Source organism: Hakea prostrata, chromosome 1 (genome assembly GCF_041222555.1).
Source record: "Hakea prostrata isolate BN-2017 chromosome 1, UWA_Hpros_2, whole genome shotgun sequence".
In the NCBI taxonomy this organism is placed as follows: domain Eukaryota; kingdom Viridiplantae; phylum Streptophyta; class Magnoliopsida; order Proteales; family Proteaceae; genus Hakea; species Hakea prostrata.
The window spans coordinates 73269556-73292071 of NC_142600.1; the positions used below are offsets into that span (position 1 = coordinate 73269556).

The 22516-nt window shown below is 38.2% G+C and overlaps 2 protein-coding genes across 2 annotated transcripts; one reads left to right on the forward strand and one right to left on the reverse strand.

The window, feature by feature from the left end:
• Positions 1-11756: 11756 nt before the first annotated feature.
• On the forward strand, positions 11757-13774 carry LOC149029924 (receptor-like kinase). The gene has a single exon (XM_089142246.1). It carries the CDS (start codon positions 11952-11954, stop codon positions 13383-13385), a length of 1434 nt encoding a protein of 477 aa, XP_088998372.1. The 5' UTR covers positions 11757-11951; the 3' UTR covers positions 13386-13774.
• A 2224-nt stretch (positions 13775-15998) lies between these two features.
• On the reverse strand, positions 15999-19429 carry LOC149029925 (putative receptor-like protein kinase At5g24010). The gene has a single exon (XM_089142247.1). The coding sequence runs from the start codon at positions 19215-19217 to the stop codon at positions 16683-16685; it is 2535 nt and encodes an 844-aa protein (XP_088998373.1). The 5' UTR covers positions 19218-19429; the 3' UTR covers positions 15999-16682.
• Between the last annotated feature and the right edge of the window lie 3087 nt (positions 19430-22516).

Sequence of the window (22516 nt, forward strand, 5' to 3'; positions counted from 1 at the left end):
TATCTTCATTGTTTAGAAAAAAGAAAAAAACAAAAAAAATGAAGAAAAGGTCATTTCTGTAGAGAAGGCCCACTGCCTGAGCTCTCGATGCTTGCTTGTTTATTTATTTAACAAGATTCTGACTGTGAAGCACGACGGAGAATCAAAAGCAAGCTTGCTTAAGAAGGGGAATTCCCCTTAGTGTTGTTTTAATTATTCCAGTGGACAAAGACTAGACTAATAAGGTAATGGGTGCTGGAAAGGTCTAAGATGTGATCATAGGATGATTAGTTTTTTAATCAGAGAGAATTTTTATGTACTCATTCAATAGGAAAAGGAAGGTGGACTCCCTTGCAAGATTTCCGCTGGTATGCAATTGGTCCGTGATGAATCTATACAACTTGGACTTTATTCTTTATTTTTTATAATAATGAAACCTAGAAAACAATCTACACAATCTCATGTAGTGCAAACTGTTGCCGAAATGAAAGCAACAAATATTCAAAAGAAAAGAAAAACCGACAAGTCAAGACTCGTGACATAATGGGGGTAGGTATGCTATGACTCAGGAGTCTTGACATCTGTAGGATCTTGTCATTTTCAATTCCAAGTTATTGGAAAAATTGCTTAAAGAAAAATCGGGCAACTTTCTTTGAGAAGATGAATAGTACAAAGGGAAAACCAACCCCTTTAACCAAAAACCCTTTTAAAAGGGGGAAAAAATAAATTTCCCGCAAAACAATAATTATTACAAAAAAAATTTGTTTTGTCTGGGTCGGGGGGGGGGGGGAAAGAAGGGGGGAGGGGCGAATCTTTTCAACAAGGGGGGGGTGGGGTGGGGGGGGGGAGTGGGGGGGGGCGGGGGGTGGGGTGGGGAATAAAAAAAAAAAACAACAACACCAAACCACCCCCCTTACATATTATAGTAGGGGGGGAAGTAAAAAAAAAAAAAAAAAAAAGGGAAAAAAAAAAAAAGAAAAAAGAAAGGGGGGGGAGGGGGGGGGGTGGCGGGGGGGCCCGCCCCCTCTCCATTAGGTGATTACCTCATATCAATTATCTATTGAATCAACTGAATTAATCAACCTATAAACCCTAACCTAGTCAAGCCAACCGATCATGTGATTTAACAAGAAATTGGAAGCAAGAAGAAGAAGAAGACACAGGTGTTTGATGACGGAGTTCGGCTCTTGAGCCTACGTCTCCGGGACTCGAGTGTGAATCCAATCCACTATAGGTTTGGGTGATTACAAACTAAAGAAGAAGAACAGCAAGGAACATATAACCCGAATACAAGTATCGGTTCTCATATGACCATCGAACGATCGCCTTGCTCACACGATCGAAGCCCTATCTTTCCATGATCAACAACCACCTAGAACCATAGGTACAGAAGATCGAAGATGGAAGCCATGAACGAAACCCTCAAGAGATGCTTCAAGAACCCGTAGCAGAGAGCAAATGAAAATCAGAAAAACCGAGTTGCATAACTCGTGCGAACCAAAACCCCAGCCTTAATAATAAGACTTGAACCACATGAACCAAAAGAAACCGGTTCGGTTCAATCACTAATAATAATACAAGATTACCAGATTACCCCAACATTCTCCCCCTTAATCGATCCCCAAAAACTAACTATAGTGAATTGGATGCGACCGTCATCGTCCACGTATACCCGCACACACAAGACAAAGAGAAAAACATAGTACAAAACAAATAAAGAATATGCAAAATACCTAGGCACACTAACCATGCAACACTAATGACTCCATGCGGATATACCATGCAACAGATCGCACTGTAGAGAAAACCCTAAACATAACTCATAACTCATAACTCACTCATACAACAATGAAGAGCAAACATGCACACACCGGGCATATATCCCCAAAACCGAGATAAACAGAATAAGAGTTATAAAAATTTGGGCAGACATCTTCCCTAAAGCGCAACATATGCAAACCTAATAAACAAACACAAACATACCGGACATCACCACACCATAGATAAATGGAAAAACAAGTATACAATCTCCACAAAAGATAATAACCCACCACATAGACTTACTCATGCCAACACAAGCATAATAAATATATGAATTAAAACAAGTAAGACTTTAAACAAGAGACTTGTATAAATTTCAAGAAATCCATGATGATATCCAAAACCAACCTAGATTAACAGAACCTCACAACATCAACAGATGAACAACATGGATCCTGACATAATTGTCAATGTCAATACAGCCCATAAATCTACAAATGCTTACAATATAAGCCAAGTCAAGTCTAAAACATATCATATGATACATAAGAGAACTTAACCAACTAGAGAAAAGAGATTTAAACAATTTAAATATATAAAACATAACAAGTAAGCATAAATCTCTCCCCCTCAATCAGTAGATTCCAAAACTTAGGAAATTCCTACCAAATCCATGTATTTTCATTTCAAATTCTGATTTTAAAACCTTCCCAAAGGAATACAATCATGCAATCAATATGTAAATCACATAGATGCAGATATAAGACATAGAAAATGAAATGAGAAACTAGAGGCAACTGTCAACCTAAAATGCAAATACAATGCAAAAAACTCAACCATCAAGTCTTATATATCAATGCCAAGGGTATTCAAATGAAATCACAACAGAATTCATTAACAAGTCATATTTCCAAACTTAGTTGTTAAAATGCCTAAAGAAGTTGCAAATCTTTCTTTCTTCCACACTAAAGTAAAGAAAGACAACAAGTATCCAATTACCCATTAAAATAATGAAGAGAGTAACTCAGGATAGCAAACATTCTAATAGCCTTACATTTAACCAACAAGATGAAAATATTCTAAACAAACCCAAATAGGCAATAACACTTCCTCAATCCATCAAGGCTTACTACCACTACCGGACCAAGACCTCTTCACCCACTCACTACACATGACGGGTACAAGTCACAACTAGACACATCTAGGTCACCTAGAGTAGAAACCAAACCAGAGATAAAAGAAGTAAACTCAATAAAACTTGACAACCGACCAACGCACCGGACTCAATGACCACATAAAAATATAACTGCAAACAAGACATAACCTAATCAATAAAACTGGTGCAAGTCATCTTACCAGACAACTCAATAAATCTGACAATAACTACTCCCAAATCAAAATCATACAAGCTGACAAACCATATCCCCTGAATCTCATGTGAACCCCAACCTGTGAGGACACACCCTTTTGACAACACCTATGTCAAGACCAGCACCAATGCTGAACTGGAGAACAAACATCTCCCCCTGGAGACCAACCTCTCCAAACACTTGACAACAATGTGTCAAAAAACTAGCACTCATGCTACACATGGAGACTATACCTCTCCAAAAAAACCAGGGATATATCTAATGCTATACCAAGTGAAATAGGAATCCTCATGTGTAACCAACTATAATAAACAGTCTCAACACCACCTATTACCACTCTAGCATTACAAAAACAGTCAGACAAGTATACCAATGCCAATAAAAGCATCCATGAGAGTACAAAACAACAACAAATACATAACATGCCATCACTATCATAATTGGTCAAGAATTCTCACACAACAAGGTATATCTTAACCAATAGAAAAACAGGCATAAAACATGTTGTCTCAGATTTATGGAAAAATAAACAACTTCCTTACACAAGCATATCACCTTAAAAAATAAATAGACCACCTCCTTTTAACAAAGGAACAAAATAGGATAAACCAAAGTGTGCACCCAATGGAAAACCAAACAACCAGGTCTTAAAACAAGGTTTATGCTAACACAGAAAGCACCTAGGTCATCAAAGGACCTCAAACATGTTTATTTCACCAGAATTAGGCACATTATTATTAGTTGTCTCATTTTCTTGCAGTTTCTCTTATATGCAAAACAATCTTTCTTAAAATGTCCTACTTTCTTACAAAAGAAGCATCTCTTGAGGTTTGCATCAGACTTGTTGTTCCCATTATTATTCTTATTGTTATTCTCATGACTTTCAAATACTTTTCCCTTCCCTTTGGGTCTCCTTTGTTTGTAAGAGCCTTTACCCTTAACAAAAGATTCTCCCCCACGCCCTTAGTCATACCGAAGCCAATAGTTCGGACTCCTATTCTTTAAGGCATCAATCAGTTGTTCTAGGGAAATGTTTTGACAAGCATATTTGATTGAGTTCTTAACAACAAGATAATCATTATGAAGTGAATTCAATAGGATAATAGACAAGTCCCGATTTTCCAATTTAGTCTTTTCACTGTATTGGCTAAGTCTTGAATAAGCTTCTTAAATATATCTAGGTTCTTGTCAAGGGTAGTTGTAGGGTCCATCTTAAACCCATACAACCTCTCCTTCAAATAAATTTTGTTACCTAGATTCTTCTTCGGTATATCCGCTCAAGCTTGTTCCGGACTTTTATAGGGGTGTTGTCTTCATCATCAAGACACACGATGACCCCATCCGTGATGTTCCGAGCATGCATCCAATTGCATTCTCCATCACTTCAGATCCTCAAGACCGGATCAATACTTTCAAAGAAAGCATCTGGGTCATCAATTGATCTTAGGAGCTTCTGTTGAGCCATTAAGGCTCGAACCTTCCTCTTCCAAATCCCAAAGTCCCCTGTCCCATCAAACTTCTCAATGTCTACCCTGGAACCCCCCATAGGAGTATCCACACTTAGGTAACTAGGACTCAACCCTAGACCTACTGCTCTAGTAGAGCCTGTGGTAACTACACTAACCACACTGGGAGGAGTGCCCTCCCCTGGTAGACCAAATCCCTTACTTAACTCCACTTTGAAGCAGATAAATCACACACAATCAGTATATATTGGAATTAAATCACAATACTGATATAAACAATTCTGAAAAATATAATGAACACAATTAATCAATCACAATTTTATTATCTACTCATATACATGTGTCAGCAGTATTTAATCAAACATTTATTAACTCAATAGGCCAATATAAACCAAATAAAGTGCCTAAGTTATCAATTGAGATCACTACTGCAGTCTTGTATAAAATTCTAGCAGAAATTATATAACCAGTGATCAATTAACAATTAATAAAAAACAGAATAAATCTCATACATAGATTATCACAATTACAAAGTCAAAACAGGTCATAAAAAGATTAAAACCGAATACCTACTGGTAACATACAAGAGCAGCAGTAGTATATATGACCAACATATGACAGAAATCAACCTATATTCATATGAGATTAATTCAGCAAATTAATCTAATCAGAATCACCAATCCTCATATAGATTAACATTGGAAATGAACCAAAAATTATCAGCAGACCAGAATGGTAAGCAGGAGAAGCAATAAATCAATCTATATTTTAAAATTAGGTTATCAATCTAACAGGTTATCACTTGCTGAAATTATATAAAAAACAGATTATATAACCAGCAGTAGAATCATCCGAATTATAATCAGCAGAAGCAGAAGCATATACAGATTATATAATCAGGAAAAATGATTCAATAATTTAACCTATTGCAATATGAGATCATAGAATCGAATTAGATATAGGAACTAAACAAAAGCCCTAATCCATCTAATTATCAATCACACGAAAAATGAACCGAAACACCATGTCTCGGGCACGAGGTAACCTTAGCTCTGATGCCAATCTGATGTACCCAGGTCTCAAATTACGTTATCATTAGGTGATTACCTCATATCAATTATCTATTGAATCAACTGAATTAATCAACCTATAAACCCTAACCTAGTCAAGCCAACCGATCATGTGATTTAACAAGAAATTGGAAGCAAGAAGAAGAAGAAGACACAGGTGTTTGATGACGGAGTTCGGCTCTTGAGCCTACGTCTCGGGACTCGAGTGTGAATCCAATCCACTATAGGTTTGGGTGATTACAAACTAAAGAAGAAAACGACAAGGAACATATAACCAGTAATACAATGTATCTGGTTCTCATATGACCATCGAACGATCGCCTTGCTCACACGATCAGAAGCCCTATCTTTCCATGATCAACAACCACCTAGAACCATAGGTACAGAAGATCGAAGATGGAAGCCATGAACGAAACCCTCAAGAGATGCTTCAAGAACCCGTAGCAGAGAGCAAATGAAAATCAGAAAAACCGAGTTGCATAACTCGTGCGAACCAAAACCCCAGCCTTAATAATAAGACTTGAACCACATGAACCAAAAGAAACCGGTTGGTTCAATCACTAATAATAATACAAGATTACAAAAAAACCCACAAGGAGGGGGTTTTTTTATTATGTTTTTTTTTTTTTTTCCCTCTTTTTTTTTTTTTTTTTGTTATATGAAATGGTTTTTTAAAAAAGAAAGTGTTTTTTTTTTTAAAAAAAGAAAAAAGAGGGAGAGGAAAAAAAAAAAAATAGGAAAATGAAAAAGGAAAAAAAGAAAAAAAGGAAAGGAAAAAAAAAAAAAAAAAAAAAAAAAAAAAAAAAAAAAAAAAAAAAAAAAAAAAAAATAAAATTATTTTGTTGTTAATGAAGGGAGGGGGAAGACAAATTTTAAAAATAATAAAATAATTAATAAACTTATCTCATTTACTCTACCTTCCGTTGAATTTCGTTTAATAATTACACTAAAACAATATACAAAAAAAAAAAAAAAAAAAAAAGAAAGGGTAGTTAATAATTAATTAGATCTATAACATTTGATTAGTTACTTACCTCAAGCATTATATAATATCACTCTCTATGCTCCCAACACTGGCAGTGTTCTCTATCTTTGTGACTCTTGTCCTCTGATTCTTCGAAGTGAAGCATGACTCTTTGACATAAGTTTAGGGTTTAAACTTTAAAAGGGTTAATATCTTTACGGTATATGGTACGGTAAATGGTAATCGGTAATCGGTAAAACGGTACGGTAAACGGTATTTACCGACGGTATGACACTGTTTACCGTAACCGTACCGTACCGAATTACCAAATTCGGTAATGGTAAAAACCGTACCTAATTTGAAAACGGTACGGTATGGTAAGGTTTAAACGGTTCGGTACGGTACGGTTTAACGGTTTTTTAACCAAATTGACACCCTTAATTGCATATATCCTCGGAAGATTGACTGACGAAATACAAGTGAAAATTGCTGACTCGTCTCGAAAAACGTGGAATCTATGGCCATTGCTGCCTCATCCTCGTCTTCTTGCTCGAGTTCTTCCAAACCTCACAAAGTCTTTTCCAGAGCTCGCACCTTGCATTGTACCTCTGAAAATGTTGAAGTCCACCTGAAACTGTGTCTGTACCTCTGAAAATGTCAGACTTCACCTGAAAGTGGCTGAAACTGTATCTACAACTCTTAAAAATGTTAGCGCGGAATCGACAAAATTCGCCAAATTTTTGCCAAAGGGCGAATCTCTCCCAAGTGTAGCACATTGATTAGTTACTTAAGGAGTAATGCCAATGGAGGAGGAGTAGGATGGTTAGGAACTTGCTTCTCAGTGGAGAGGTCATGGGTTCCACTCCTACCAGCGGCATATGTAATATCCTTATCCCTATATATAAAAAGCGCCTTTGTACCGAAAAAAATATTGCGTCCAAGACTTGAGGCCCGTACCCTTGATGAATTTGGTGATTTGCAACCCTTGGGCTGTCTTTCTTTGCAAAGGTGCGATGAGAAAAAAAACATGTGGGTCCCATGTGTATTGGGGTGAGGGAGAAGGAAAGAAAGGGTTTTGTGGAAAAGTGATAAGGGTGGGTTCCACTTTTTACTTTTCCCAACTTTCTCACAAAGTCCCACCAAATATGTGGGATTTTAAAATGGCATGTGGTGGAAAAGTTGGGCCGCCACATCAGCAGACAAGTTTCCTTGATTCAAACAACCAAACAATCTACCATTTTGCGATTTAAGGGAAAGGTAAGAAATCTACACTCTTTTCAAGAATTTTTCCACCCCACCTTTATTCCAGCAAACAAACGCAGCCTTGGTGAAATTGGTGATTTGCCGAGCGACGTCTGACTGTCTGAGGCAAAACTACATGGGGTCGGTTTTTGAAATTTTTTTCAATGTTTCGTTTATCTTTTTCCTCACCTGACGTGTCAAATATCATTATTCCGCCCCCTCAATTTTAAAAATACTTTTTAAAATAAAAATAACGAATATAAATATAATTCTCAATAATTACCTAACGATTACAAATTTACAATTAGGTTTTTTGTTTCCTTTTTATTTACTCATTTTCTCTGCTTCTCTCGATTTTTTTGTTATTTTCTTTATTTGACTTTTAACCATTTCTTTTCTTGATTTTTTTTTTGTTATTCCTTTTATTTGATTTTATATTATAAATGACATGTCTATAATTTGCAGCATAACTAAATTTTCATAATTAGTTTGATTAGCTCAAATCTTTTAGTGTTGAAATCATGTGTGTTCCTTTTTTTTCTTTTCTTTTTTATATAGAACCCACTATTATGGCCTAAATAAGATGATACCTACTTTCAAAATTACAAGTTGTCATTAGAATTTTCTATTAAGTGGATGTGTAAAATGACTTAAATGCTTTTTTGGCAATAAAATAACTTATTATCCCATTTAATATTCTCTTATACCCAACCCTTGAATTGCCCATCTTCTTCCTATCCTTTGCGAGCAACTACTGCCCACCCCATCTCTCTCTCTTTAAGCAAGAAGTGAGGAGAGGGTTTCAATTCAGATTGATCAACGCATGGCCTTTTGGTTTATAGATCAAATTGGAAGCTTTTGGAAACTAAGAATAATGCATAGCAAGTTTTCATGAGTTTCTCATTGCAATTGAATCAAGCTTGGTTGGGACTAAGGGTGTCAATTCAGTACAATATCATACCGCATTTCAAAGCTAGATATTAAAACCGTATCAAATTTATATGATATGGTGTGAGAACAATATTTTTTAAAAACGGTACGATATGGTTTCGATATAAAATTGGGACGAAAAAACGGCAGTGATCATTATATGATACAGTATAATTTTTATTGTCACAAAAAGCTAAAGTATTGATTGGAGCATATTACATTACTATTTTCCATTGTCTAGTAAAAAAAATTTGCAGCCAACCCAACCAATGTGATCCCAAATGCTATTGAGTTCTAATTTATAATGCTCTCCACAAGCGGTTTATAAACAATTTGATTTAATGCTTTATTTACTGAATACTTTAATCCTTGAGCATACTGTTGTATATGTAAACAGGGGTATACTTGTCCTTTTACTTACTCTTAGGACTGAGTGAGTCTTATTTATTTGTTAGAGGGCCAAAGTGGTCTTTTCAGCCTTATGTTAGTATGCTATGTATTTTGGGGTTTAGGGTTAATCGATTCATTTGATTCTCTCATCTTCTCTCTCTCTCATTCTCTATGGTTCTCGTTCTTGGTTGTGTGAGTGGTGTTTCGGTTGTGCTCTAGTGTTCTACTTCTTCTTCTTAGGTGATGCTCTCATGGAGGTTGAATAGCTTGTGCTATTGATGCGTTGAAGACACTGGTTTGCTGTGGTGTTCTTGGCTTGCGCAGGAAGAGAGATAAAGTTTCGATTGGGCTACGATTTCAAGTGTAGTCATTCCTTAGTGTTGTGTTTTATCTCTTGGTCCATGTATATAATTCTTACTTCAAGATCTTAGGGCTGTAACATGATTCTTGCTGTTGCATGATCTGATGAGTTTACTACTCATCTTTGGATGTATGTCATTTGATCGAACAAAGTAAATGCTGGTGTATTGTCTTGCTTGATTTACTTTTTTTCTTGTTGCAATTCCACTGCGTTTAGGTTACATTGCTTTAACACATACAATCGAGTCCCATTCTAGTGACACTCAAAGACAATGGAAGTTATGTTCGATATCAAAATTGAAGTAGTTGGCTGTGATTGCATTTCTCCCCCAAAAATTTGTTACTTTGATCAGGTTTTCTAATGGCAAGAACATAAGCTTATGTCATTTAAAAAAATATATACCAATGGAAAAACAAAAGTCTAAAACGAAGAGAGTTGGGGTTTTAAGTTTGAAGTAAAATTACAGAAATAACTCCTAATGCAACACGGTTTAGATATCGTACCGTACCTAGATTCAAAATTCGGTTTTGATACATGCTGTACCAACTTTTCAAACGGTTTGATACTATACAGGTAAACAGTTTCAATACACAATTGACACCCTTAGTTGGGACTGATAATTGAAATTGAAAATAGAAAAATCGTAAAGAAATACGATATTAAATCACGCTCTCCACGGAAGGAAAGGATAAAGACAATCGAGCCTTTGGAACAAAAAGAAAGTAACTTATACATCGTTGTCGTTAACCAAGTCGAAGAAAGGAATCCTCATCAAGGATTTATTTACTTCCATGGTCACTGCTTCAACATATAGAGGACCCCATGAATTACCCACACGTTATAAGCGTTTTGGTTGGGCTATCTGCATCAATCATCTTCTTTATGCCAAAATCACAAAACTGGAAACAGCAACAAGCGACCCTAGAAGATCCCAGAATTATCAGCGAAGCCCTGGAACAAGCCCAAGAAAGGTTGATAAGGCATCACGAGATCTGTTCGTATTACCTCTGCAACGAAGAATAAGTAACAGCCTTAGCTAAGGAGTTCGAACTGCAATGAACGAAGCTCTTACAACTTCATAGGTTTGAGAATTGGATAATCATGGCAGATTTCAATCCTTCTGCTCAGTTCTGGGCTTATCGACATTAATGTTTTTTGGTAAGAAGGGTTATCGACGTGGTAACGTTCAGAAAAAGCAAGAAGATATTGAAATGGGTGAAGCTTCATTCTTGCATTAAAGAAGGTCCAAATCAACCCATTAACACCCCTACCATATCCCTGAAAGGCCACAGCTACCAAAACTGAAATCACAAGCTAGACATCAACCCAACAACAACTCCATAACTAAGAGTCAGAATAACCATTAAAGATAAAAAAACAAAATGATCTAAAAAAAAGCGATGAATAGTCCTCAGTCGCCTGTGACACATTTATTTCAAATACCTAGTGGCTTTAATGTATATGCTTGTTGGGTCCTGCACATTAAATGCCCAAGACTATCAAACCACACACTATGGACCGTCTGGTCAAAATTTTGACCTCAGCCATTGAAATTCAACGATCAAGATTCAATTTAGACCGAGATTTCGGATTTGACGGTTTGAAATCTCAGCTTGATGGTCATACGTGATCCAAGCAATTTCCATGGTTCTTCTACTATCTCCAAGTAAATTACTTGACGGGTCTCTCAAGTTGATAACATATAAAGATTCCTCTCCGGTTATTCCCCTTTTAAACTCTTTTTGTGAAATTGCTTCAGTCATGACTGTCGATCAAAATTTCAATTTCGACCATTGGATTTCAACGGTCAAGATCGACCGAGATTTTGATTCGACAAACCCAAGTGTTTCGCTTGATGATCGTGCGCATTAACTGAAGCAAAGTCCCTCTTTTTGAGGATCCAGATGACTAGGCCCAGTTGTACTTCTTAAATCCACACAGTGGGCTTGGTCTAAATTCAGAGACTGAGGAATGGTCTTAAATATGGGCTTAAGTTATTGGTAAGCCCAACCTGTGTCTAATAGAATCCATGATGGGCTTTGGATGACCTTGGACATATCATCACCAAAACCACGCTTCAAAACATTGGGCCCGATTCACAAATTTGCCTCGCTATTACAGCTGGCAAACGCGGTCGAGAAACGTGTCGATGGGGCTGCTCTCTGGTTCTTCGTTACAAGCATCCAACAGCGTAGTGGGACCCACAAAGCCAGAAAAGCAGAAGCCGACGAGTGGATGTGGATCAGATTGGTTGAGCTGGGTTGAACGCGCAAACGACCCCAAAAAACACGGCGCACGGAGAGAACGATCGGAGAAGATACAGAGGAAAAATTCTTCTTGCAGAATTATCACGGTAACGCGATTCAATTTAATCGGTGGCCTGTGATTTGGTTTCTGATCCAAATTGCAGCTCCTCAGATGGGTGATCTCACTCACAACTCCAAATTTAATCTTCTTCTCCTGCTGCTTTTCTTTCTTCAGCTTTCCTTGTCCACTATTCTTTCCTGCGCCTTCTCTCCGGTAGATAATTATCTCATCGACTGTGGATCCAACGGCGAACCTACCGTCGATGTTGACCACCGGAACTTCCTTGGTGACTACTCCAAGCTAGGATCGGCTTTCTTGGCCGCAACACGAAGCATTTCCCTCGAAGACCAAAACCCCTCTCTGGGTTCTATCTCCCCTCTTTACCACACGGCTAGGGTTTTCACGAAACTCTCCAATTACGAGTTCGAGATCAAGCAGAAAGGCACTCATTTGGTACGTTTACATTTCCGAACTTTTTCTGCCACCCGCTTCAATTTATCCAACGCTCGCTTCCATGTCTCCGCCAATCAATTCTTGCTCTTGAGCGACTTCACGGGTCAATCTGCCATTGAAAACCCTATTTTGAAGGAATATCTTATCTGGGTCGATAGTAAGAAACTTGTTGTTTCCTTCATACCTTCATCCCAATCTTCTCTTGCCTTTGTGAATGCCATTGAAGTTATTTCTGCGCCTGGAGATCTCATCGCCGACACAGCTCGGTTGGTAAAACCTCAGGGGATTGACGATTACACGGGGCTGACCAAGCAGGCGCTGGAGACTGTTTACAGGTTCAATGTTGGAGGTCCAAAGGTCACCCCTTTTAATGATTCCTTGTGGAGAACTTGGATTCCTGATGATGGGTTCTTGTATCTGAATGCCACTTCAAAATCCGTTTACACGACCGGCCGGATTAAGTACATCCCAGGAGGAGCAAGCCGTGAGGTTGCTCCAGACAGCGTTTACAACACTGCGAGAGTTATGAATGATGCTAATGTTGCGAAGCCTGATTTTAACATTACTTGGAACCTCCCAGTGACTTCCGGCTATCGATACCTCGTTCGGATGCATTTCTGTGATATTGCCAGTATCTCCCTTAATCTACTTTATTTTGATGTCTACATCAATGGGCATGTAGCCTACAAAAATTTTGATCTCTCAGAGCTTACAGGCCAAGTGCTCGCTGCTCCTTACTACGCAGATTTCGTTGTTGACTGCACTAATTTGCAGGCTCTAAGCATAAGCATAGGCCCTTCGAGTTTGAGCAATCCCTCTAGAGTCAATGCAATTTTGAATGGGGTGGAGATCATGAGATTGAACAATTCCATGGGTAGTTTTGATGGAGAGCTCTCTTTGGATTCTATTTTGCAGAGGCAACCTTTAGAAAATACCAGTGGTTTTATGCCTTCGATCATTGGAATAAGCTTGATGATTGCTATTGCTGGTGTCGTGTACAGGAGGAGGACTGAGGTCAGAGACTATGTGGCATGGTCACCTTTGCCTGTGGATGCCTCAGATAGCAATTCAAATTCAAATTACAGATGCTAACTGTTTCCAAGGAATATAGATCCTTCTAAAAGGATTGGTGATTGTTGTCTTGGTATGTAAACTATGTATCTTACCTGGGACATTTGTAGCAATGATGCTAGTGTCTTCATAACATGGTGTATTAAAATCTTCCAGATGAGTTCACGTTTTCAAGCCTAAAGTATTTGTAAGTGCATGTAGTATTTCTTTCAGCCAGTAGACTTCATTCCACGAACTCTCCTTATCATCCGATTGATGCGGTTTGTATTCCTTCAGTGGCCTTGTTTGAGCTGTGTAATACTGCATATCAATGTATAGGCCAAATGGATCATGACCTTGTTATACTGCTATGAACATTTTACATTGTATTTGGTAACATTCAATTGGAATACAATTTCCTCTTTCTCTCACATCAACCACTGTATAAGAGTGTTCTTTCTCTAAGTCTGTTTTGAAAATTTTGTGGATGTGGCATATTAATTGATGACAAAACTTTCTTCTTCTTCCTAAGTTGTCAAATGCTATATTGTTGGAAAAGAAAGGATTATGGTCTCATAGTAGAGTTTTAAAGGTTCATCATCTTGCAATAGCTAGGTTTGTTCTTATAGATTGACTGTCAGAATTGAGAAGCCTACCAGTTCCATTGATGGTGGCTACAGTATCTCTTTTGGATGCCTGGACTGCAAGGTTTCGTGGAGGTGAATGATAGGATTGACAATGTAAACAGTTTGTTGCATCCGCTAAGCAGAAAGCCCTTCAAAATTTTCAGTGCATTTACATTACTATGCAATATCTTTGCTGGGTAGGTTTAAGATAGGTGTTTTAGTGTTCCGCACACATTGATGTGTTTTACAGGGTGTATTAGCAAACATTTTGCTTTGTTTGCCCTTATTTTTTTTGGTAGAATTTGTTTTGCCCTTATTGCTTCCATATCTTGTTTAAGCTTAATTAATTTTTCTTTACTATTCTCTTTCTTGTGTTTGCAAGTGATGTCATGAATTATGCCAGTTGTATGGGGAACTAAATGAATGATCCAGCTTTAATCTTTTTGGGTTCTGATTTGAGGCTTTAGAATCCAAAACAGTACTGAATCCAGCAGCTATGATGTGTACAGATATATGATATAATTCGGGTAACATGTAGCATCCCTAGTAGTTGAATCCCTAATTAATGGTGATTACCAAAAAAGAAAAAGGCCCTAATTAATGGCTATTGTTGCTGTTATTTGTACATTATCAAATTATCTTGCTTGTGGTGGGATAAAACTCAACAGGAAACCGGATGAGGAACATGCCCCAACCAGGAGTGGAAAAGGCCAATCTAACGCCGCCAAGCGCCAGCGGGCCAAGGAGTGAGCCGAAAGCATTCCTTGGAACAAAAGAGAAAAACATGAGATGTGTGCCCACGAAACTCAATGACATTCACCAAGCAAGAGGGACATCCACGACGAAGGCAACGACATGATGATTTGAAGCCGCCTCCCCTATTGCGTCCATAAGCTATGCGATACCTAACGCCCCAACCAGCCTCCGAAACCATGGCATCGACTGCCAAACGGATCTCCTGCCAACCCACAACAAAACCAACGCAGCGATTGTCAACAGCGGCACGAAATAGTACTCCCTCCGGAGGACCCAGAGCGCAACGCGAGTCCCGAGTGATCACACCACAGCGACTAGCCTGAGTCACAAGGACTGCCAGCGAACTCAGCGCCTTGATGCTAGCGAATCACACGCCACCAAATAGAAACGGCCTCGAGATACCGATGATAAACAACGAGCCGTACCAAGAACCGCCACCGCAAGCCCCCACCGCAACCAGACGCAGTAACCACATCACAAAGCGCCAGGTTCGAACCCAACCAAACCGCCCACAAAGACAAGAAAAAAAGCTTGGGTTCCTCCCCCACCTAACACAACACACCCACCCCGGGCGGCCCCAGCGCAGAGCGGACAGCAAGCCAAGAGGCCACCTTGGACGATAGGCCCAAACCGAGCTTTACCACAATCCCATTTCCGGTTGAGGTTGAAGCTCTTCGTTTACGCCTGTCTCATTGATCAGCATGTGGTACGCTGATTTACGTAAAAATACCCCTCTTATCAGCAGCCCAAATGAGTTGATCCTCTACAGGGAACATTGGCAATTGGATTTATAGAATGGCTAAAGAAATCTCCTCTGGAAACAAAGTAAACACATTTATCTTGCTTGTTTCGTCTTCCTTATGAATTCTTTTTCTTGCATTTCACAATCGCTAGCAATAACAGTCCATTGTTTACAGTAGAAGATTCTTGGAATTCAAATCTGATTTCTTCCATTTTCACAGGTTCAGTGGACCTTGCGTTAGTTCAGCGCAATAAATGCAACGAGCACGTTCAGGGAAAATGTGCATCCGTCGGATTAATCTTGGTTGAAATTTTGGTCGCGACTGTTTGTTTTTCAACAGTCAATGTCAAAAATCTCGATCGAAATTTCAATTGAACGGTCGTTGTTTTAAGCTCAACAGCTCAGTGCATTTATAAATGCGCTGAACTATTGCGTCTGCCAATCCTCAACATTGAACTGTATTCCTTTGGTCAAAATGACTAATATTTCATGTTTGGGTTTTTCTAGCTTAGAAGATGCAGAATTTTCCATTTACCAGCTACAACTTGACCTCTACCTTAAATAAGCTCTGGGCTTTGCTGTGGAGTCCACAAATGTTTTCCATCTACCTACCCACTATGTTCTCAGCTTCAGAAATCACATGGGATTTGTTCTCTTTGTAATCTCTTGAAAAGGAAATTTGCAGCAGGAAAAGTTGGGCATTAAAACTGGGAATCCAAGGGCTGGCAGGCAACATATACAACTGTTTTCAATTCCACTGAACGCTTACCACTTACCCGACAGAATCATCAAATATGAACTTTCTACCTTGAATATACCGTTGAAGCAGGATGGCGATCAAATTTCTTTTAAGGGCTGAGGATGGGTATCAACCCAGAACTATGCATGAATATATACAATCACAGAGATCACTTGTTATAAGATGCTGGTGCAGTTTATTATTTTAGACCATACATGGGAGGGAAGACGTATCTTTAACCTTGTACAAGAACTAAATAGAGAAATACAAAAACATGGTACTACTTTCAGTACCTACTGTAGATTGGTGGTAACAGATGAAGAAATTGCAACTTCAGAAACATGGCTTGCATCTTCCAGGACTGGAAAGAAGAGGTCCTTCATCTTCAAATGTGTTTCTTATTGATTCTGAGTCTCTATAAAATAAAACGTTCCTGATTGTATATCTGTATCAAATGACATAAACACTTGGAGCTACTATCTACCTTCATTGGTCAACAATTGTGAAAATACTCGAGTTGTAGTTAGCTCAGAACTTCCATCACTGTTCTCTTCAACCCGTGTGCTACTAGATGGTGCACAAGGTGGAGTAACAGTAGGCAATGGAGGTTCAGTTCTAATTCCTGAGCTATCCTGATGAGGCTCAGTATTCACTGCAGTCAGCTGAAGCTGTAGTGCTTGTTCCAAGTTCCACAGAACATCACCCATTGTAGGTCTATCAACACCATAATCAGCCAAGCACTTTGCAGCCGTATCTCCAAATTTCTTTAGAGACTGAGGATTGATTTTGCCAACAAGATACGGATCCATGATCTGCTCGAGTAGCCCTTTCTCGTGCCATTGCATTCCCCATTCTGCTAAGTTCATTTGCTCCCTTGAAAGCAAAGGATCAATGGCAGGTTTGGCACAGAGCACTTCCAGAAGAACAACACCAAATGAATAAACATCTGATTTGTCTGTGAGCTGCTGCCGCCTAAAATACTCTGGATCCAGATACCCAAAACTGCCTTTGACACCAGTGCTTACATGAGTCTGGTCAAGACAAGGACCAGATTTTGAAAGCCCGAAATCTGCAACCTTAGCCACATAGTTCTCATCAAGCAAGATATTGGTAGATTTCACATCTCGATGGATGATTCCCTGAGCTGAACCAGTGTGAAGATAATGAAGCCCTCTAGCAGAACCAATGCATATCTCAAGCCTCTGCTTCCATGACAATGGTGGCGACTCTGAACCATACAAGTGTTTTTTCAATGGCCCTCTCTCCATATACTCGTATACCAGTATCATCTCAGACTGCTCTTCACAGTACCCAACAAGGGAAACAAGGTGCAGATGGCGAATTTTAGACAAAATTGTGATCTCTGTATGGAATTCAGGAAGTCCCTGCCTGGAGCCTGGCACACCACGCTTCACTGCAACTTTCGTGTTATCTCTAAGAACCCCTTTGTAGACCAAACCAAATCCACCAGAGCCAACGAGCAGATTCTTCTCGAAATTGTTGGTGGCAAATTGGATTTCTGCAAAAGAAATCTTCAAGCCATGGTTCATACTGAGCCCAAGAGATCGGGATACACTGCTGGTACCTTCAGAGACCCTACGGTTGGAACTTGCTCGACGCCCACTCGTGGGTGACCAGGAAACACTTCTCTTCTTATTCTTTTTCTTGCGCTTGAGTACCAGAGCAGCGAGAATCAAGACACAAACAGATACAACCGCAAAGCCTCCAACGACTGAACCCACCAGAATTCCGACACGCTTTTTCTTGGAACCCTTGTGAGAAATAGAACCCCCACCATCAATCATCTTCAAGATCTCGACGCCATTCAGGATAGCGTTTCTTTGAGAAGGGGAACTGATATCAGACGGGGCAACACTTATCCGCATAAACCCATTCGAGTTTTCTGCATCTGTTACAAAATCCATGTAGTAAGGGGCTGCAAGCAAGTGAGTTGTAAGAACAGAGAGATCGAGATCTTGGTATGCAGAGTAGTCGTTGATGTACACATCGAAGTAGAGCAGATTAAGAGCAGCACTAACGATATCACAGAAATGCATCCGAACCAGGTACCTTCCTCCGCCGGAGCTGAGAGGGAAAGCCCATGTTATATTGAACTTCACCAAACTAGGTGACATGCTCTTATTCATCTCTTGAGCAGTCATGTAAACATTATCGGGAGCAATTTCTCTTGTGGCTCCTCCACTCTGGTAGTTTGGTGGACGACTGCGAGAAACAGCCTTGGCGGCGGATTTCAAAATCAGAAAATCCTCATCAGGGAGCCAACTTCTCCATAAAGTGTCGTTCAAAGGCGTGATTTTGGAACCCCCAACATTGATTCTGTGAACAGTTTCCAAAACCCGTTTGGGCAATCCTCTGTGTTCCTCTATTCCTGCATCACCAACATATCGAGTACCCACATCAAGGAGGAGATCAGAAGGAGCAGAGAAGACCTCAATTGCGTTAACGAACGCCAACCCCGATTCACCCTCTGGAGCAAACGAAATTTCAAGCTTTTCCTTGTCCACCATTAATATGTACTCCTTGAGGATAAGTGAAGAATTGTGGTTTCCGTCTCCGAAGTTAAAATCAACAGAAAAGGAAGACCCAGGAATCGAGATATGGAAAACAGCTGAACTGAGGTCGTAGCCCTGAGAAGAGAAAGGGAAGAAATGGAAACGCATGATGTGGGTTCCAATCTTCCTGATTTCGAACTCATAACTGGAGATACTCTTGAATACTCTTGCTGTTTGGTACAAGGAGGATGATCTGGGAGATGGGTTTGGGTTCGTGAGCGCAACCGTTCTACTTGCAGAGAGAAAGATCGAACCCTGGTGAGTTGAATCGCCGACGAAGTCTCTCTTGTCGACTGTAGTGTTGGCGTTGGAGCCACAGTCGATAAGATAATTATCATCAGGAGTGAAGGCCAGTGAAGGAAGATAAGGGTCTGCAAATGCAAATTGAAGAAAGAAGAGAAGAGTAAAGCAGACAATTTTAGGCCTTCCCTCCTCCATCAATGTAGATTAGCAAGTAAGCTCTGTTTTTTCTGCGGTGGAAATGGATTGCATCATGGTAAGAGGTGTGACCAAATTTGAAGACTAAAAAGGAAAAAATTCTTGAGAAGTCATCCTGAAACTGACTTAATATTTTTCTAATTTTGTCAGCAAGTCTTAGATTTTGAAGATAGAGGATGTAATGGTAGGAAACAGCTGTGTCTTAATCCTTGCGTGTTCTTCTGGCATAACACTAAACATTATCATCTTGAGTCGGGCGGGGCCCACGGAAAACGGGGCAAAAATCGGGCCGCGCTCGCGCGTCTGTTGAGTAGAGGTGTATGGAGGAAACAGCTGTGTCTTAATTCTTGCGTGTTCTTCATTGAGTAAGAATTAACACTAAAACATTAAATCATCTTGAAATTTTGACCTGTGAGTCTTTTTAGTAGGCCACAAAAAAATTACTGTTGAGTGTCCAATATATTACGTATGGGTTCTATAAAGTAATATCGTTAGTCACCATTAAATATATTCAAATTTAAAAAATGAAATAATCAAAATACCTTTGAAGTTATTTAATATATATGAATTATATATATATATATATATATATATATTAACTATATAATTAATACTTAATGACCAAATATAAATATTTTTTAAATTTTATATTAATAAAAATTTGTTCACATTTAAAATTTGAATATATTTAATGGTAACTAACAGAGTTAAGTCTCTTTAGGACTCATACGTAATTTATTACATTAAGAGAATCCGATATTAATTTAGGTCTACAAAAAGGACCCACCCCTAAAAAAAACTCAATCATCTTTTGAAAATGAAAACAGAAGAAAGTTCTTGTGTAATAATTGAAAATTGAAACAAAGAATACCGTGATGGGTTTAGGTTGGAAAAAAGAAGCATTAGCACAAAAACTATTATATATTTGAGCATGTAAGCCTGTAAACCACTGAAAGTGGAAAACAATTCAAAATATCTTATGCCACTCTGTTTACTTCTAATCCGTCTTAACTTTTTTAATAAGTAAATCCTTTTCAGGAATAGTTATAAGCAAAGCCCATGAGCCCATCATTTGTAAAGAACTGTTTAAAATATGAGAAATAGATTTCTTCTCCCTATTTCCTGTTGATTTTTAATTATTTTAAAAAAATTATTTGATGTACTTTTCTTCAACTAAGTCCTGAACAAAAATATATATTACACTTCCAAGGAATAGAATATTTTGCTTCTAAGATTCAGGACCTTTTGATGGATTCATAACTAAAAAAATCATAAAAATACTAATCCCTTCATAAAATAGAATAAAATAAAATGTTCAAACTTATCAATTACATACAAATCAGAATCTTTTCATATATTGGGAGAAAATAAAATTCTCATATGATTGATTAGCTATTAAATTTGACATCCATTGATTAGCTATTACTTGTAGACTCATCTATCATAGTGTGACTTCGATGTTGTGCATTAAATGCACAGCATGTGAAGCCAATGGTCGAGATCGAATGTCCATTTTAGTGTGTTCATAAACTGAAATGGATGGTCGAGATTTTGATCTCGACCGTTGGCTTCACGGTGCTACGCATTTAACGTAGAACACTGAAGTGAAGCTCCATCTAGCAAAGGTTAGATGAATCCACTATATCCCAAAAAAAAAAACTATTCATTTGAAAGTTGAATATAGTTGTCGTTTAATTCAAATGATTGAATATAATTATTTAACGCAATCAAATCTGCATATAAATCCTTGTCATAACATTTTTGAAAAGAAAAAAAAAAAAAGTAGAATTTTCCATATATTTCTATATAAAAAAATTAAAAAAAAAATAAAAACTTTTTTTCTAACATAATTCCTTCTTCTCTTGTTCTTTGATGTGAATCATTATTACTTTACTTGTGGTATGATTTGATTTGGATGGATTGAATTCGTTGATGAAACCACTGAAGTCCAAGCATAGCGGAGAGATTTTTTTCAATTTTGATTCTTTTCACCTGATATCCCATTTGGGATGCAAAATTTGAAGTCCCCATTAACGAATCCAAGTTTCCTGTTAAGACACCTCTGTATTTTTACATTCTTATGACCACCAGATAATATCATCCATCGTCTATAAATTATCAAACGTAAAATGTCTTTCTTGTTTCTGCAACTTTGCTCTCTGACCATTCTTGATTTCATTGACCTTTCTTATTTGTATAATGCTGTACAATCTTGGACAAACTAGAATGGTCAAAAAAACCAGCAAAGGTAGAGGATGAGACTTGTTATATCACACCATACTTGAAAAAGGAGAAACACAGTTTCTAGTGAAGTAGCTAATGGTGACACTACCTAAATCTTCATCAAATCACATGAAGTGATTGATAATTCACCAAGCACCAACTATCCCATTTTGAATGGAGTTGAAGAATCATATTTAAGTTGTTCTTCCAAATACCTCCCTACTTGAAGCTTGGTTTCAAATAATTCGGCCTCTATTCTGCAACTCTTTCTAGGTCTCTTAAGTCCTTCAAAAATGAAAGAGATTAAAGAATACACCAAAATAAAAGGAGAGACATTCATATTATACATAGTCATTACAATGATGTTTTTCAATGAACATGTTTACCTGTAACATCTAGCCAAGAGATTAGAACCACCTTCTCCAAGATGAGCAATGTAATAGATCAAAAGAGTGCCTTTTTAAAGGGTTCATTGCCCTTTTCTTTGCTCAACATCTTTACTGTAAATGGATATACTCTTAAGGCAGAGAAGGAATAGATCCTCACACTTTCTTTTATGGGTAAACTAGATACTCGCATTGACAGACCTGCAACCTAGCCTCCCCCTATGGTTTCTCATGATAATGGTATGAAAAAGATAAGTAAAAATGGTAACAAATGAAAAAACAACAGAGAGAGAACAAGATAAACTCATTTTGCAAGTAAAACATAAAGTATGCAAATTCATCACTAGATGCTAAAAAGTGGAAAAGCAAGTTCTTGAAAGGTTATGCAAGTAAAACATGAAAAGAAGGGGGGGGGGGGGAACAGAAGCAAAATTGGTCAGCTCTGCTTTGAATTTGTGTCATTTCTGTAGTTTTTTGCTGGTTAGTACTTGGTGTGATTCAGCTATCAAATTCCAAACATGGTAACGAATGAAAGGATAACAAACATGAGAAACTCAATTTGCAAGTTAGAAGCAAATTTGGTTAGTTCTGCTTTTGAATTTATGTCATTTCTGTAGTTTTATGCTAGTTAGTACATGGTGTCATTCAGATATTAAATGATAATCTATCCAATGATAAACTAACTTAGAA